Source organism: Pleurodeles waltl, chromosome 7 (assembly GCF_031143425.1).
Source record: "Pleurodeles waltl isolate 20211129_DDA chromosome 7, aPleWal1.hap1.20221129, whole genome shotgun sequence".
NCBI lineage: Eukaryota > Metazoa > Chordata > Amphibia > Caudata > Salamandridae > Pleurodeles > Pleurodeles waltl.
This window is the reverse complement of record NC_090446.1, coordinates 871,770,229-871,790,014: the sequence shown is the minus strand read 5'-3', so window position 1 is coordinate 871,790,014 and position 19,786 is coordinate 871,770,229. Positions and strand designations below refer to the sequence as shown.

General features: G+C 44.7%; 1 protein-coding gene across 1 annotated transcript in view; it reads left to right on the top strand.

Moving 5' to 3' along the window:
* DIAPH1 (diaphanous related formin 1) overlaps positions 1 to 19,786 on the top strand; it is a 978,623-nt gene that overhangs the window by 372,049 nt on the left and 586,788 nt on the right. The window contains exon 8 of the mRNA XM_069199475.1: positions 19,518 to 19,657. Coding sequence (XP_069055576.1) covers positions 19,518 to 19,657 — 140 coding nt within the window. The remainder of the gene's footprint in view (positions 1 to 19,517; positions 19,658 to 19,786) is intronic.

Sequence of the window (19,786 nt, the reverse complement as noted above, 5' to 3'; positions counted from 1 at the left end):
TGAGTAGCTGTATAGGTGACTCAATATGTGTCTGCATATTTGTATAGGTGACTGAATGAGTGCATGAGTGACTGGGTGTATGGGTGAGTGAGTGGGTGGATAATGGCTATGTGTGAGTGAATGAAAACGTGAGTGTCTGTATGGCTCAGTAAATGGGTGCATGAGTGGGTGTATGGGTGAGCGAATGTGTGCATGAGTGACTATCGTTGAGTGACTGGATGCATCAGTAGCTGTATGGGTGAGTGGATGGCTGTGGCTGAGTGATTCGGTGCATAAGTGCCTGTATGTCTGAGTGAATGGGTGGCATGAGTGTCTGTATAGGTGAGGGAATGAGTGTGTGTGACTGACTGTATGGTTGAGTGACTGGGTGTGTCATTGTCTGTATGGGTGAGTGAATGGGTGCATAAGTTACTATATCGGTTAGTGACAGCATGCCTGAGTAGCTATATAGGTGACTCAATGTGTGAGTAATTGTATAGGTGAGTGAATGAGTGCATGAGTGACTAGGTGTGGGTGAGTGAGAGCATAATGGCTGTATGGGTGAATGGATGGATGTGTGAGTGTATGGCTCAGTAAATGGGTGTATGAGTGAGTGAATGTGCATGAGTGACTGTGGCTGAGTGATTTGGTGCAAAAGTGGCTGTATGTCTGAGTGAATGGGTAGCATGAGTGTCTCTATAGGTGAGGGAATGAGTGCATGAGTGACTGCATTGTTAAGTGACAGGATGCATCAGTGGTTGCATGGGTGAGTGAATGGGTGCGTGAGTGACTATGGTTGAGTGAGTGGATGAATCCGTAGCTTAATGGATGAGTAAATGGCTACATGAGTGACGATGCATAATTGGCTGTATGGTTAAGTGAATGGGTGCATGAGTGGTGGGATAGGTGAGGGAATGAGTGCATGAGTGTATGGTTGAGTGACTGGGTGTGTCAGTGTCTGTATGGGTGAGTGAATGGTGGCATGAGTGACTATGGGTCTGTGGCTCGGTGCAAAAGTGGCTATATGGCTGACTGAATGGGTGCATGAGTGGCTTTATGGGTGAGTGAATGTATGCATGAGTGACTGTATAGTTCAGTGATTGGATGCATCAGTGGCTGTATCGGTGAGTGAATGGCTACATGTGTAACTGTATGGTTGAGTGACTGAATGGATCCTTTGGCTGTATGGGTTACCTAATGGGTACATTAGTGACTGGGGTGACTTAGTGGGTGCATAAGTGGTTGTATGGGTGAATCAGTGGGTGCATGAGGGCCTGAATGAGTGAATGAATGGGTGCATAAGTGTCTGAATGAGTGAATGAATGGGTGCATAAGTGTCTGTAAGGATGAGTGACTGGCTGCATTAGAATATGTATGGATTATCAATGAAGCAAAATTTAACTACCTACCTCCAATACTGCCAAAAAAGTCCTTTGATCTGTATTTAAAGAGAAAGAAGATAAATTATAGTTACGGTTTATACAATTATTATATTAAAAGTTGTTAATCTATGATATAGAATGTATTATTAATAACAAAACACAAGTAACTTGTTTTATATGGCAAGTATACATATTATATGTACATGTTATGTTCCCTTGTCCACTATTCTCAGCTGCTAAACTTGTTCACTATAAAAGAAGTGTGTGTATAGCTACTCATCACTGAACGCTTGGGGGGGGGGGGGTGGAAACAGTCATATAGGCTCATAAGCACATAGCACTTTATTTAAAATTAACATTACTATGCATCACAGTTGTAACTTCACAGTATTTCACTCCAATTATGTGTTGCTGTGAATTACATTCAAAATTTCTACAAAAATGTACTTAAGCACAATTACTAGACTAAAGAAAAGTACGAATGCTAACAAATAGTTGCTTATTATTATACCTGGTAAAAAACGTATGAAGAGATGTAATCCACCATTTAAATTTTTCATTTGCTTTTGTACACCTGAGTTCCTGTAGGCTGAATGTTCTTGTAAACAGTTATGTATGTACAGAGAAGACTATATAGGTATTTTTCCATAGAAATAGTATCAACATGTTTTCTTGACATCACCCTTGATGGGCCAAATGATATCTTAACCAGTGATGATTGACGTATAGAGAAGGCTGTGTACTCGTTTTTGTCCTTAAAACTATTTGAATACATTTAATATACACACACCCCTATTTGACATCTTATTAAACACACCACCCTTGTTAGGCCGAATGTCCTTAGTAGTAATAATCCACATAGAAAGAAGACTGTATCCAATATATTGCCACTCATCAACTTTAGAACTTTGATTGAAGAAATAATAAATAAGAATTTGGAAATTTGAAAAGTAGTTTTTGCTTGAATTGGAGACTGCTAACATTGCATTATGTCCATCCAGTTTGCGTCTTTAAATATAAAGTATAATATCCTGATGTAGTATTAACACCGTTATAGAATATGATAGCCAAAGTACAGTATGTTCTCCCAGAAATAGATATTTGTCCTGCTTTAAAATTTGTAATCTCAGTGTTCAGTTTTGATCCATCTGTTCTACCTCGTTGAAACATTACAATAATGTATTTACCACTTCTCTGTATAAGCAATTGTTAGAAATGGGGTCTCTAGTTGGCAGTCTATTTGCACCCTGTCCAAGTATGGGCCCTCACTCTAGTCAGGATAAGGGAGATACCCGCTCAGATAACCCCTGCTCACCCCCTTGGTAGCTTGGCACAGGCAGTCCGGCTTATCTCAGAAGCAATGTGTAAAGCATTTACACACAACACAGTAATATGTGAAACACTACAAATTTACAACACACCAGTTTTAGAAAAATAGCCAATATTTACCTATATAAAACAAGACCAAATACAATACAAAATCCAACACACAGTAATAAAAATATGAATTCTGCAAGATTTACTCAAAAATACAGTTCCTTGAAGTCGATAGCTCCACCTGGGGCAAAACCAACAGTTCAGGCCGGCCGCGGCGTTGCGGGCCAGCTACAGTGTCGGGAAGACCCACAAACAGTACCTTGGACTTGCAGGGCGTCATGATCCTCGCGGTGAGCTCCGGAGAGCTGCGTCTGTTCCGGAGTCGCCGGTCCCTTGAGGTCACACGCATTGCGGATCGAACTCCAGGCTGATGAAGTCTGATGCGCTGGCCTGGCTGGCGTTGGAGCTGCGGTGCGAAGTGGGACGATGCGACGTGTGGTGCCCACAAGTCACGGTACAGGCAACAGCATTGCTGAAGCGCTGTCGTTGGTAGGCTGAAGCCAGCAGTGCGGAACGGGACAGTGCTTTGTGACCCACACGAGCGGTGTCCACAGGCCACGGTGCAGGCAGGATGCCTAGTGACGACACAAGAGTCGATGGTGCTGGCGTCGGTGGAACAGGGCTGCGGTGCGGGACGGGCTGGTGCTTTGTGTACCACACGAGGGGTGTCCACATGCCATGGTGCAGGCAGCGGCGCCGTTGTAAGCAGGAGCGGCGGCGCCGGGGATGCCCAGGCTGCGGTGTGAGCAGGCAAGGCTGGAGTGCAGGGCCCATAGGTCGCGGTGTGAGCAGTGGCTCTGTGAAGCCATCCTATGACTGCGTCTGGGAGACCAGGGTCGCGGTGTGAAGCGGGGCAGTGCGACTCCGTGTGGCGTCAGCAGGTCACAGTGCAGGCCAGCGGCGGCGTCGCAGTGGTTTCTCCTTTTGAAAAGCACAAAACACACAGTTCTCACTGCTGCAGGTCGAGGAAACTGAAGTCTTTGGTGTCCCTGAGACTTCCAACAGGAGGCGAGCTCTACTGCAAGCCCTTGGAGAATTTTCTCAAGCAGGACACACAGCAAAGTTCACCCTTTGCACTCTTTTCAGGCAGAAGCACAACTGCAGGCCAGTCCAGCAAAGCAGCACAGCAAATGGAAAGTACTCCTCCTTCAGCTCTTCTCCTTGGCAGAGGTTCCTCTTGATTCCAGAAAGATTCTAAACGTCTGGAGTTTTGGGTCTTCTTCTTATACCTAGTTCTGCCTTTGAAGTTGGCGAACTTCAAAGCAAAGTCTCAAGTGTAAGCAAAAAACTTCCTTTTCCAGGCCAGGCCCAAGACACTCACCAGGTGGTCGGAGACTGCTTTGTGTGAGGGCAGGCACAGTCCTTTCAGGTGTGAGTGACCGCTCCTCCCCTCCAGCACAGATGGCTAATCAAGATATGCAGGCTACACCCCAGCCCCCTTTGTGTCACTGTCTAGAGGAGAGGTGTGAACAGCCCACCTGTCAAACTGACCCAGACGGGAATCCACAAACAGGCAGAGTCACAGTGGCATTTTCAAACTAACGATCTAAAAACAAACTTCACTAAAAGATGTATTTTTAAATTGTGAGCTCAGAGACCATAAACTCCACATTTTTAACTGCTCTCAAAGAGAATTTGCGCTTTAAGGATATTTAAAGGCAGCCCCCATGTTAACCTATGAGAGAGATAGGCCTTGCACAGTGAAACTCGAATTTGCCAGTATTTCACTGTTTGGACATATAAAACGCACTAGTATATGTCCTATCTTAAACATACACTGCACCCTGCCCATGGGGCTACCTAGGGCCTAACTTAAGGGTGCCTTACATGTAGTAAAAGGGAAGGTTGAGGCCTGGCAAGAAGGTACACTTGCCAAGTCTAATTGGCAGTTTAAGACTGCACACAAAGACACTGCAATGGCAGGTGTGAGTCATGTTTACAGGGCTACTAATGTAGGTGGCACAACCAGTGCTGCAAGCCCACTAGTAGCATTTGATTCACAGGCCCTGGGCACCTCTAGGGCACGTTACTAGGGACTTATTAGTAAATCAGATATGCCAATTATGGATAAACCAATCCACAGTACAATTGATATGGGGAGCACTTGCACTTTAGCACTGATTAGCAGTGGTAAAGTGTGCAGAGACAATAAACCAGCAAAAACAGAGTCCAAAACCAGGAGGTCAGAAGGCAAAAAGACAGGGGGGACACGCTAAAAAGCTGCCAGGTCTGACAGCAATGTAGACAACACGTTTGATTTACAAGTTGGGCATGTCATGTTTTGGGCACTTCTTTTTATTAGTTTATCAAAAGAGTCACCATTACAATCTGGCAGAGTTAAGTAGACAAATTGCTCAGATTGGATTTCAGTTGTAGGTAAGAAAGAGTTGTCTTTACACTCGTGGTTCCAAATATATCATCAATATTTACATTTTCTTCCTTTAAAATTCTAAGGATCACCATAATAAATTCCTGTTCATCTTTTTGAGCAGTGTATAATAAATACTACACACCCACCATATTTGTCTACTAGTTCTCAAATTCCTGAAGCAGATTGTATGACGGCTCTGTTTCGAGATATGCATTGAAGGCAATTAAAAAGTGCTGTACCCTACGTGTTCCGTGCTTTTTCTTGGATTGCATTTACAACATCTTGTAGATGAAACAGAACATTGAGAACAATATAAGCATAGCAGTTAACACCACTGGTAACCAACTATATTACCATCCTTTTCCACTTTCCTTTTCTTCAAACCTTCTTATTTATCTTTGGTTTCTCTCTTCTCTATAATCTTTTTCGACTGATGTTTTCAGTTTCCACTTAGGACATAACACCTGTTTTTCATAAACAGTGGACTGTCCTAAATGAGGAGCATATTTACTTCTTAACCTGTTGTACTCTCTCACACAATTTACTGCTGCATTTAGCTTCTTCTCATCAAAATCATCCACAAACAAACCAGCTAATGACTTTTGACAATGCTACATATGGCATTCCTTCTTTAAAAACTGTACTTTCAATATTAATAAACGCAGTCTCAACACTCAAGCCTTGAGACTTGTGAATCGTTACTGTGTACGCCAGACCAACTGGGAACTGTTTTCGTTGGACATCTAAATCTTTCACAAGCAAAAATCATACAACGCATCATCCAGGTTGCTTCACGTCATCGACCTGATCAAACATAGCTAAGAATTTAACCTCATCAAGGTTAGGAAAATCAATAAAATCAACAATTTTACCCATTGCACCCTTTATCAATCCTTCAACATTTGAATTATGTCTTAAAATGATTCTACAGTTCTTGCAGACACTTAGACTTTTCTAGTCCAGGAGTCTTTGAAACGGATTTTTCCAAAGAGTTCATTTTAACTTGTAATTTTTCACTGAGTAGTATAGTTACTCCTTGGTGTTCCATTTTGTCAACAGCAGTAATCTCCAAAATGTTTTCATTCTCTAGTGTTAGTAATTCCTGATTAAAGTCAGCACACTTTTGCAAAAAAAAAACAAAAAAAAAACTATATGGTTTCCCTCTTTACAAAAGTTATACATTAGCACTGCTGCTGTCTTCTTAGGGGTTAACAGTTTATTAATATGTCGACTTTCCATCATCAGTTTTCCCTCCTGTGACACAACTCCCACTCTAATGTCCTTTAGAATGTTTCCATACTCCATGTCAGAAGCTTGACACATATTTTTCACAAGTTCCTTATATTGAAAATATTGGCAAATGTTAACATTGCCAATACTGTGATTTTCGAGTCTCATAATGTGAAAGAGTTTTAAAAATAGGCTGTACTTTTACAGGAGTAAATTGTAGTAGGTCTCCAAAAACAATCAAATGCTTTCCTCCAAACAAAACGTTGTATTCAGTTTTTAAAATCTCTTGCAATCACAGGTGAACAAAGTCAAGCAATAGGTTTGAAACCATGCTTACCTGAACCATGATCAGAAGCTTCATTTTCTTTAAAACTCTTGCTACCTCATGACAAGCTTCATCAGATAACTTTTGGTATTCCAGTTTATTGTCATTTTCTACTGGGAGCATAAATAGGTCTGTGTAATGTTATTCCCTTAATGTTGTGTGCAGCTAATTCAGTGGGTGCTGTTACCACACACGATAAGTTTGAATCTGCAGTTTTCTATAAGTAAGTAGAGATTCCTTTGATTAAAAAGCTTTTTTCCAGTATCAGCCTGACCACTAATATATAATAGTATTGGTTTGAACGATGAACAACTGCATTCCTTTTTCTCATGTCGTAATCCATGTTCTATTTTATCTTTCACTTGAGTGTAAATCTCTCTCTGCTCATCGTTTAGCTGTCCAAGTAACTGTTCTAGATCTACCGATTCCAGTCTAGCTTGTTCTATAGTAGTTTCCACTTCATTCATAGCTATTTCAGATTCATTTTCAATAATAGGTTTGCCAGAAGGATCCTGACTGGAAGGTGCTGAACTCTGGCTTCTTTGAGAACTATCCTTTGCTACCTAAGCAGCAAGCATTGCTTCTTGTTGTATGTCATCATTTAACATTTGTTAGTAGTTATTGAACATCGGACACTGTATGGTATCTTTTACAGCATTAAGTGATTCTTCATAGCAGTCGTAATCTCCAAGTAATTCCAATTCTGATGGATACACCTACCTGTGGATTCCTCACCTAAAGAATTCTCCCCTCGCGCCAGTCCTCGATGGAAATTTCTTCTAGCTCTGCACGTCGACGATGACGTCACAATCGCCCGACTCCACGCGACGCCACATGACGCCATCCAGGGAATAAGAAGCCCTCGTCGACCTGCAGACGTCAGTTCCCTTTTTTCCGTGCCCGAGTAACGGTTAATTCTTCGAGGCTCACAGGGAGCTACTGTTTCCAACGACGGTTACGATGTCGCAGCCAAGAAAATCCGGCTTCAAACCTTGTAGCCAGTGCGGGGGTCGAATGTCGGTTACCGAACCCCGCAAAAACTGCCTCTGGTGCCTTAGTTCCGACCATGAGGTCGAGTCATGCGGCTCATGTCAGCGCATGAACCCGAAGGCACTTAAAGAGAGGGAGGCAAAATTGTTCTTGGCTCGGTCCAAGAAGAAGAAGGAGAGGCGTCATCGGAGGGAGTCTTCTTCGAGATCCTCGAGGTCTCGTCACCATCATAGTGACTCTCGGCGCCGTCACGGATCTCTGCGCCGATCGAGCAAGGGACGGTCCAGGTCAAGATCGGCTTCTCTGTCAGCTCGGCGTCGTCCGACGTGGGAGATAAGCCCGACCGTCACCCCTCCGCCTCCTGTGACCCTGACGTCACCCGGGTCGGTCTTTGAGGTCGAGCCTCCCCAGAGGCCTGAAGGTTCTCCTGGCCAGGAGTTACCTGGACCCTCCCCTGCATCTATGCCGGCGCAGCAGCAGCAATACCTGGCTTTCCCGACTCCGGGAACGGATCCTGCAGTGTTTTTAAACGCAATGTTTAGCATTTTTGCTTCCATGACGCTGGGTGGAAGTCATGCAGGTCCGTCTGGCCCTCTGGCCTATGATTTGGGTGTTCCAGCGTCTTGTAGATCGACGCCGTTCACCCCATTTTTATCTGCTGCACCTGAAGCTGCGCCAATGCCTATGACGTCGCCCAGGCTCACTACACCTGCTGCGGCGCCGTTGGATTCGCCTCGGATCCGATCGGCGTCTAAGAATCCTATGGAGCCGGAGCTTCCGGCTTCGGACGGATCCGAGGTTCGGTGCCGACGAAGATCTTCGGCATCGGCCGACGCCTTATTGACTCCAGGCTTGGAGTCAAGACTTAAATCAAGACGTCTGGCTCTTCGACTTTTGGAGGAAGAAGAGTACGCGAGACAACACCTGGAGGAAGGTGAAGTTTTAGAGCCCTCTGGTGACTTCCAGGGACTGGATACGGCCAGTGGCTTGGACACTACCCTGGAATGAGATCAAGCTTCCCCTGGAGAGATCACGGAGGAGGCTGCTTCATTCCACGCAGTCATTAGGAAGGCTGCAGACTTTTTGGATCTTCCCCTTCCTACCGCGGAGGTCAAAAGAAATTTATTGACAGAAGTTTTACATCCGGCTTCTGCTTCTGCTGAGCCTCTTTTGCCCTTCAATGAGGCTCTGCTGGACCCCATTAATGATATCTGACTGAAGCCTGTGTCCACCGCTGCGGTCAACAGAGCGGTGGCTCGTCTCTACAGGGCGGCGCCTGGGGATCCGGTGTTTCTCTCCAGACAGCCAACTCCGGAGAGTCTAGTGGTGCAAGCCTCTTGTTCGTCCAGATCCTCTCCTAGCTTGTTTCCTGGGACACCTGCGGACAGGGAGTCAAAAAAGATGGACCATACTGCAAAAAATACCTTTTCATCTTGCAGTATGGCCCTAAAGTCTTCCAATGCAACTTGCATACTGGGGCGTTACATCCATGCCCTTATGGAAGAGGCAAAGGGTTGCCCTAATTTGTCCCAGGAGATGTTGCAGCTGTTGGCGGATGCTCAGGCGGCTGCGACTCAGGTGATCCAGTCGGGATTGGATACTTCGGACTCAGTGGCTAGGGCTATGGGCACGACCATAGTTTCTAGACGGCAGTCTTGGCTATGGTCATCTGGCTTCTCGTCGGACGTGCAGGCTACACTTCTTGATCTTCCTTTTGATGGAGAGAAGCTCTTCGGCACAAAGGCTGACTCTGCCCTGGAGCGTTTTAAAGAAAGCAGAGCGACTGCTAGATCTTTGGGACTCCAGTCGTCAGCCTCATCCTCCTTTAGGGGCTTTCGGAGGTTTAAAGGATTTGGACGTGGTTCCTTTTGTGGAAGATTGCAAGGACTACACCAGTCTGCTTCTACCCTGCCATACAGATCCTTCAGGGGCAGGGGCAGAGTCCATACGAGAGGAGCCACCTTGCAGCACTCAGCCTCTTCCTCTTCCTCGGGAGGGGTGCAGCAAGGAAAGCAGCCGTAGTCCTCCTCCACTCCCTGTCCACTTGTCTCCGGTAGGGGGGAGACTTGCCCATTTTCTTCCAATGTGGGAGGTTATAACATCGGACTCCTGGGTCATCGACATTGTGAAGAAGGGGTACTCTCTTCCCTTTCGGGAATTCCCTCCCCGCCCATCCTTCTGTTCGGAAGAACATCTTCTCCTATTACAGCAGGAGGTATTATCCATATTGGCAAAAGGTGCGATAGAGTTGGTTCCCGAGCAAGAGAGGGGTCAGGGTTGTTATTCAAGATACTTCCTGATTCCCAAAAAGGATGGTCGGCTGAGGCCGATTTTGGACTTGAGGATTTTGAATTGGTTCCTCAAGCAGGAAAAATTCAAAATGCTGACCCTCTCACAGGTTCTTTTGGCGTTGAACGAAGGAGACTGGATGGTGTCGGTCGATTTGCAGAACGCGTATTTCCATATTCCGATCCTCAAATCGCACAGGAAGTATCTCCGGTTTGTGGTGGGATCGCAGCATGATCAGTTTGCGGTCCTCCCTTTTGGTCTTACTTCAGCACCCCGAGTCTTCACAAAGGTGATGGCGGTGGTAGCAGCAGAGCTCAGAAGAAGGGGGATAGCTGTGTTTCCCAATCTGGACGATTGGTTGATCAAAGCCAAGACTCCGGAGCTTGTGCGGCGCCATCTCCAGTCGACAACTCAATTGTTGTACGACCTGGGTTTTTCAGTCAATGTACCCAAATCTCACCTGGAGCCCTCTCAACGCCTCCTGTTCATAGGGGCGGTATTGGACACGACATTGAATCGGGCCTTTCCTCCACCCCAGAGGGTCCAGGACATTCAGGCGTTGATTCCAATGTTTCAAAATGGAGCGGTAGTTCCAGTCCTCAAGGTCCTTCGTCTGCTCGGTCTGTTCACTTCTTGCATACTGTTAGTCACTCATGCACGCTGGCACATGAGGGCGCTTCAGTGGTGCGTCCGCAGGCAGTGGTTTCAGCACAAAGGGGATCTCGAGGATTCAATAAAGATCTCCAGAGACACTGCAGTGGATCTTCAATGGTGGGCAGCGGTCGACAACCTGTCTCAAGGAAGGCCATTCTCGCTGCCACCTCCAGTGGCCACAGTGGTAACGGATGCTTCCACTCTAGGGTGGGGAGCTCATCTGGGGGACCTGGAGATCAAGGGCCTTTGGTCTCCAGGGGAACAGAAGTTACACATCAATCTGTTAGAGTTGCGGGCAGTACGTCTGGCACTCAAGGCCCTCCTCCCTTCCATTCGCGGTCAGTCAATCCAAGTTCTAACTGACAACATGACCGCGATGTGGTATTTAAACAAACAGGGAGGAGTGGGGTTGTATCTTCTCTGCAGAGAAGCTCTTCGTCTCGGGTACTGGCTTCATGACCACAAGAAGCGCTTGATTGCCCATGATTTGGCCGGAGTCCTGAACGTGCGTGCAGACATTCCCAGTCGACGCAGCTCGGTCGATCACGAGTGGCGTCTTCATCCAGATCTAGTTCTGGGTATCTTCCGGATGTGGGGATATCCACAAATAGATCTGTTTGCAACTCAGGAGAATGCGCAGTGCCCGCTATTTTGCAGCCTCCAGTATCCGGTGCAAGGAGCTTTGGGGGACGTGTTTCAGATGTCCAGGAAGGGTCAGTTGCTTTACGCGTTTCCCCCCATACCCTTGATTCCTCGAGTTCTCAGGAAGATCCGCCAAGACCGAGCTCAAGTCATCTTAATAGCTCCGGATTGGCCGAGAAGGGTGTGGTATTCGGACCTACTCCAACTCTCTCAGTGCCCTCCGCTCCGTCTCCCTTACAGGGTGGACCTCCTCTCGCAGTCGCAGGGGCAGATTCTACACCCCCACCTCCAGAGACTGCATCTTCATGCCTATATATAGATAAAGAACCTTTATTATATTAACACTCACCATGCAACATAGGTACCCTTAAAGGGTGGCTGCATTTCTGCCAGGTAACGGTTTTCGTGCAAGAAAGGGTAGAATTACAAGAATGCATAATACCTTCTTCATACGTAGGAAAACGGATATTGTCATTGGACGCAATGCACTGCCGCAAAAACATGTGCAGTACTACTGTATGCCAAAACTAAAAAATGAGGTCTCACATTGTAGAACTGAGAAAATACTAAATCAAACGTCACCTCTTACCTTATATACAATGTAGCCTACACATACTAAACAAAATAATGTAAGTGTTCAAAAGTGTTTAGGCACGTAAAGTTAATTTTCCATTTAAAGCATGTTATAGTGTGGAAAAATCATAGTTTTCAATCAACTAGCATTCTTCATTTTGTCATGCAATAAAGTTCTTCCTATACATTTAAATTACCGGCGCAATACCTTTCTCTCTCATGCAGTATATTTACTGTATCTTTTACATGTTTTTACTCATCTTATTTATCCACACATCTGTGATTATACATATATTATAAGATTTATACTCTAATTTACATACCTCTTAAATAACTTTTTTTGCTAGTTAAAATAGTCTCACAATATCTTCTGTACTCATTTCTTTGTGTAATCTTGAAACCTCAGCATAAGAATAGTACTCCTCTCTCACACCAAAGGAACCTTAAAGGCAACCTTTTCAACCTTGCTCTGACTAGTATTGTGGTGGGTAACAAATTAAAAACTGTGTTTCATATTCATTTTCTATTACCCAACATCTGAATGGTTATTGCCTGTTAACCCCTTGTTTTCCTCCCATAAGGAAGCCCAATGTGCCGTTGCATAGTACTGGAGTTGTGACTCCTTTGCAGCTCTCAGCGCTTCCACCGTGTAAGTTCGCGACTGAGTCGCAACTCCAGACGAAGGTTCAAAAATGGTCTAACCATTCTTTTACAGTGATTTTGTATGCACATATTGTATATAGTTATAATACTGAGTTAGAAAAAAATCTTCTTTTCCAACTCATCTGTCAAAAGATATTTGTTTTCTAATATTGCACTATCCTTCAATGTAACCTCCCTTCTAGTATAGTCTTTTGCTTCAGCTGCATTAGCAACCTTCTTTGCAACACTCCACTGTAGCATTAGTTCAAATGTTCACAACACTGTCTGCAAGCGGCATGCTAACTTTTAATTTCCTCTGTTGAATGTGTGGTTGACTGTGTAGCAATTGTAAGCTTATCCAAACCTCCATAACTTTTTTGTGAAATAATGTCACCCAATCAAAGGTCTACTAACTTAATACTCTAGATTTATGTACTAATCTTTGTTCAACATTCAATCCAGTTTGTGCTTTTTTAAACCTGGTGCTTTCCTCTAATTTAACCACCTCACATTTTGAAAACTGCTCCAAACAGCTGCAGCCTTCTCCTCAGTGCTTCTGCTCCTACTTTTCAAAATGCTTAGAGTATGGATTGTGGGTCACAACTATGGCCCTCATTCTGACCTTGGCGGGCGGCGGAGGCCGACCGCCAAAGTCCCGCCGTCAGGTTACCGTTCCGCGGTCGAAAGACCGCGGCGGTAATTCTGACTTTCCCGCTGGGCTGGCGGGCGGTCGCCTTCAGACCGCCAGCCAGCCCAGCGGGAAAGAGGCTTCCACGATGAAGCCGGCTCGGAATCGAGCCGGCGGAGTGGAAGCTGTGCGACGGGTGCAGTTGCACCCGTCGCGTATTTCACTGTCTGCGCAGCAGACAGTGAAATACATTTAGGGGCCCTCTTACGGGGGCCCCTGCAATGCCCATGCCAGTGGCATGGGCACTGCAGGGGCCCCCAGGGGCCCCGCGACCCCCCCTACCGCCATCCGGATCTCGGCGGTCCGACCGCCGGGATCTGGATGGCGGTAGGGGGGGTCGGAATCCCCGCGGCGGTGCAGCAAGCTGCGCCGCCGCGGAGGATTCAATGGAGCCGCGGTACACTGGCGGGACCCCGCCAGTGGTGCCGGTCCGACCGCGGCTTTACCGCCGCGGTCGGAATCCCCATTGGAGCACCGCCGGCCTGTCGGCGGTGCTCCCGCGGTCCTCCGCCCTGGCGGTCAAAGACCGCCAGGGTCAGAATGACCACCTATGTTTTTTGGGCAAGTGAATATGCTAGAAAGAGAACAGGGACCTGGGTTTGCCTTATGTGTGGATATTACTTGGTTTGGCCAGAGAGGCTTAAAGTGGCAGTAATTGCTTCCATTGGTTCAAAGCATTAGAGGTCGCCAGCCCACTCACACCATGATTGTACACTGTGGTGGTAATGACCTAGGCTTACTGACTGGCGTAGGGCTGGAAATCCCAAGGAAAGATGCATATAGTCAGTTAAGTACACTTTTTCCTCACACAGAATTTGTGTTCTCAAACATATGTCAGAGACAGAAATGGAACTGGTCAAGTACATTTTGTCTACAGATTGACAACGCCAGGAAAGCATGTTAATAAAACTGTTTCAGCATATCTCACAGACCTAACATGAGCTGCATTTACAGTAACAACTGTGCTTTGACATGCCAGGGATATATAGAGGAGATGGTGTTCACTTTACAAATCAAAGCAACAGGGTGCTTTTCAGTAATTTCAAACTCTGCATCCACTCTTGAACCTAGTTTATATATTTTTTTAAACACTTCTGAGTCGCAACTCCATCTCAACTCTACACAGAGGCTGCGCTATGCGGTGTGACGGAGTCACGAGTTTGCAATCGTGCCCCCAAAAAGGTGTTTTAATCTTTTTAAAGATAAGAAGGGGTCCTTCAGGCACCTTTTAGCAGCCCCCATGAGATTAAAGTACCTCTACTCTGACCCAGTCTATATGTCTCATCCCTATTTACATTCCTCAGGACTGTGCCATGCTTCATAAAATGGTGGCCACAACCTTCACAACAGGTTATGAGCAACCAATTACAGCATGTATATGCATGCCTCACTGTATCTGACTAGGTCTCAGAGTGGCTGCATGATTGTCTGAGTGTGTCTGAGAGTGGGTCTCTGAGTGGGTGTGTTAGTATCTAAGTGGATGTGTGAGTGGGTGTGTGACTGAGTGGGTTTGTGAGTGGGTGCATGAATATCTGTGTGGGTATGTGAGTGGTGTGTCAGTGTCACAGCGGGTCTATGAGTGGGTGCCTGAGTGCCTGTGTGAGTGTCTGAGTGGGCCTGTGAATGGGTGTTTGAGGCAATGAGTGGGTGGGTAAGAGTCTGAATGGGTCTGTGAGTGGATTTGTCAGTGTCTGAGTGGGTGCATGAGTGGGTCTATGAGTGGGTGTATAAGTGGGTCTGCGAGTAGGTTTATGGGTGTCTGAGTGGGTCTGTAAGTGGGTGCATGCGTGTATGAGTGGGTCTGGGATGGGGTGCATGAGTGTCTGAGTAGGTCTGTGAGTGGGTATGTCAGTGTCTGAGTGGGTGTGGGAATGTCTGTGTGGGTCTGTGAGGCACTGAGTGGGTGGGTGAGTAAGTCTCTTTGTGGTTCTTTGCATGGGTGCGTGAGTCTGAGTGGGTGCGTGAGGCTGAGTGGGCCTTTGAGTGGATGTATGAGTGTTTAAATGGGTCTGAGTGAGTGACTGAGTCTCCAAGTGGGTCTGTGAGTGGGTGAGTCAGTGTCTGTATGAGTGTACTTATAGATTGTGAGAGAGTAAGTCACAGTCTCAGTGTATCTATCAGTAGTGTGTGAGGGAGTGTGTGTAAATCTATTTTTTCCCCCTCTCACGGTCGTAGTCATGACTTCATCGTGACTTTACATGGTGGGAAGGGGTGTCAACTGTGGTTTCACACACCCTTTAATAGCCCCCAATGGTCAGAGTATCTCTACTCTGACCCCTTCTACTATTCTCAGCTTTTATTTCCATCCCCTGGGACCGTGCCCTGATTCATAAAATGATGGCTGCAACCTTCTGAACAGTTTGCTGCCAATCAATCACAGTATTCCTTGTGGCATGAGGATTCATGTAGAGGTCGCTCTATATATATATATATATATATATATATATATATATTTGAATTTACTTTCATTTCAAAAACTACTGAACAAATTTACACCAAACAACAAAAAGATACCTTTCTGCCAAATTTGATGTAATTCTGTCCAGTGGTTCAAGTGCTATCGCTGTTCAAAATTTCCTATGGGAATTACCATCGGAAACACTCTTTTTTTTGTTTTGGTTTTCACACCCACCTCTCCCCCCCCCCCCCTTATGTCAGTCCCCGCTTGAATGATCACCCAAACCTTTCCAGAGAACACTGACGTGACTGTAGATAGATATAGTAAGAGGGTGTTTTGTTGCACCAGTTGGTTTGGCTGTGTTTAACACATTTTCACGAAACTTTCCAAAATAAGTTCATCCACTTCTGCTTCCTGGAAAGTTTTGGGATGATCTGTCAAGCAGGCCTAAAAAAAGCAGGAGGGGTCCCAAAACGCTTTTCCCCTATACAGTTTCCTTAAGCTAAATTAGACAATACAGAAAAAAACAGCTAAACAGAATTACACAAACTTTGTCAGAAAGCTAGATCTTTACCGAGATAGTTTTTTTTGAGACGTGGTTTAAATCTGTTCAGCTGTTTTAGAGAAATTAAGGTTCAAAATGTATGGATATCTATCTGTTGCCACAGGACACCCATGGGAAAAAGCATCCAAACTCACATTATGATCGGTTGGGGTTGAACAAAATGATTGGCAGGTGGAGCATGAAAAAAATGTTGTGATAGGACTTGAGGACTCGGTTCCTGTTCAATGGGGAAAAATAAGACATATAGGGGCAGATTAGGGAATCCTTACCCACCTATCCATTTTTTTGGGAGGGGGCGTCGGATAATTGAAAAAAAAAATGTAAATATCGTTACAGGACTCAGTGAGGCCTGCTAGCGGACCATCCAGACTGGGAAAGACTACAAAATAAAATAAAGCACATGCTTTGGCCCGTGCAAAGCTCTTTCTGGAGCATGTACTCCCAAACATTATAACCCCCCAGTACATCGGCAACTGCTTACTAAGTAAAGTCTGCGTTAAGTGTACAGACAGTGCATAGGGCCTACAGTCTCCAAAGTCTTAAGCCCCATTAGGTGGCCAAGCCCGTACTCCTTACAGTCTGTATTTAGCGCATAGACTGTGCATAGAGCCTACTCATTCCACACACGCAAGTGCTATTTGGTGGATAAGCCCCTACTGTGCACAGTCAGCGCTTTGTGGGCAGACTGTATGTAGAGCCTACTCCCTCAAGAGATGCAAGCACCGTTAGGTGAGCAAGTCCCTACGACCTACAATCTTTGCTCAGTGCGTAGACTATGCATAAAGCCCACTCCCTGCCGAGACCTAAGCCCCCATTAGTTGGGCAAGCCTCCACTACGCTTAGTGTGTAGACTGTTGTGCATTGAGTCCACTCCCCCTGGAAATGACAGCTCTATTAGATGACCATACTACGCACAGTCAGCACTGAGTGTGCAGACTCTGTGTAGATCCCACACCCTTAAGTTGGGAAAGCTCCCACTCCATCAAGAGATATAAGCCCCTTTAGGTGGACAAGCTGCGAATTGGCTCAGTCTGCGCTCAGTGCGCAAACTTTGCATACAGCCCACTGCCTCAAGACACACAAACCTTCTCAGGTGAGCTAGCGTCTACTATGCACAGCCTGTGCTGTCTGCACTGCTCTTCATGTAGAAACCACTCCCTTCAGATACCCAATCCCAGTTACATGGGTGATCCACTACTACAGAGAGCCTGCACTGTCTGTGCAGCTCATCAGAGATCTCACTCCAGCCACATACTCAAGCTTCCTTAAGTAGCAAACGGCCTACTTCGTACAGTACGTTACTAATAATTTACTTTACGTTTTTTTAAAAACCTAGAAATTCACTGGAAAAAAGGGGGTTAAAGTCGCGTTATAAGTAGGGGTGATAATAATTTGTTTCTTTATGTTAAAAAAAGAACAAAATTTAAATTCACCCGAAAAAAAACCAAAGGCTAAACTCGCATTATAGTAAGATCTCCTAATAATATCTTGTAATAATATCTTATGTTGTTAATAAAAATAAAAAAAACATAGAAACTCACTGAAAAAACTAAGCACCTGATTTCGAATTTGGCATTAGGGTATTACAAACATGACAGATCCGTATTACGATCCCTGTATAGCTTATGAGGATATCTGTCACATTTGTGACAGAGTAAGCCGCCCGCCAAGCTCTAAATCAAGCCCTAAGTTTAAAGTGACGTTAGGGTTAGGTGAACATGTCTGTCAAAAAAACAGTTCTAACCTAAAAAAAAAAAAAAAAAGCACTGAAATTCACGAGATATAGTTTACTGAGCTACCTGTTACCTCCCTGTCATGCACTGCTATTGACTTTACATATTGCATCACTCATCACATGTTCAATGCATCATTGATGACATCTCAAATTACCTAGATGATATCATTGTTGACGTCATCCACAATACTGCTCTTCAATTTACTCTAAAAACCAGTACAACCTAAGATATATGTAAATAGGTACTACATGGAACAGAATCGTGTAAAGCAGTGATTTCCAGTCTGTGGTTCGCAAGCTGATTTTTGGTGGGTCGCAAAAGTCAGAACAATAAATAAAGATGGCTTTAAATTTGATGTTTAACTTGTCACATTTGCTGGTGTTTAAGGCATAGATCAAATATCAGGCTGCTGTATTCTTTTTTGTTAACATAGGTATTGGTGTTTACCTTTCCTACTCTTACTGCATAGTGAGAGGAGTTTTTAAAGTGAATTATGTGACAGTGTAGGATGTGTTTTTGTTGTTGTTTGTTTTTAAAAAAAAATTGCAATACACAACACAATGTCAATATCTGTAAACGAACTGTAAGCATTCAACAGCTAGCAAAGCAAATATGGAGCACTTTATTTTATAATTATACGGTGTGCTGAAAACAGATATTTTAATAGGATCAAAACTAATCAAGACACTTGGTGATGCACAAGTTGTAAATATTAACAGAAACCCGATTTCCACACATTATCATTTGTGTGCTATATAGATCTAGCAGTAAAACTGTATGTCTATGCAAATTTAATGCCATTTCAATGGAGAATATGCTGTCTGTAAATGACAATGTGCTACTCCATGATGCTTTAATCTCAATGAAAAATCACTTGCCTTATGTCCATTAAACGTAGGTGGGTTGCTAAAGTTTGTTCTAGAGATTGTCATGGTTCTAAAAAGTTTAGGGATGACTGAGTAAAGCATACAATACATAAACATATCTGCTTATACATATATAAAATAACTAGACTGTAGTCCTCTACCTCCAGATACCCAAGCCCCTACTACGCATAGCCCTCATCCTGAGAAGAACTCTTAATGAAAGGCCCACTCCACCCCAGTCCCAATATTTTGCTACGCACAGCCTTTGCCCTGTGCACAACTTTTCACCTACAGACGTTTAAACCCTCTTAGTTGATGAATGCTCTACTATGCACAGCCATTGTCCTGTGGACAACTCTTCACAGAGAGCCCACACCCTTGATCTATACATGCCCCCTCACTAAGGCTTAGGAGGCCAAGTGTTGTGCAAAAGGTTACACTTATTAGCAAAACAGAAGCTATTGAAAATTGGCTCTGAATTAAAATACGTAACCTCTTCTGAATAGAAATTACTGTAAAACTGTTCTGAGGATGCCATGTGGGACAATTGCGTTTTGTAGGTATTTCTGAATCTTCTGTTGACTTCTCAGGATAATATATACCTTATTTTAAAAATGTGTTCTGTTGCTGAACAACTGTAGTAAACTGGTAAGTATGGTTTGCACATTGCTCAATGTAATAACTTTTCTCTTCATGCTATACTCTATTAGCTGTGATGTAAATGGGTTGTGTAGAACACTTCTGAGTTAGAACGTTAGGCTTGGTGAATTTGTAGGAGATACTAAAATGACCTCTCTATTTTCCTTTTAGTTTGGAATAAAGACAATGTTGGACACTGAAGATGGCATTCTGCTTTTGGCAAAAGCTGTTGATCCCGCTTTCCCCCCCATGATGATAGATGCCTTGAAGCTGCTATCTGCACTTTGCATCCTACCTCAACCAGAGGATATGTATGGAGCTTTTGATATTGTTGTTCGTTCTTTACCAGTAATTCATTGCTTATTATCTAGTTGGTTTGAGAACTGTTTCAGTATTTTACTTCCCTGCCTGTTGGTATAAGAGAAGTGTATAATCTGAAA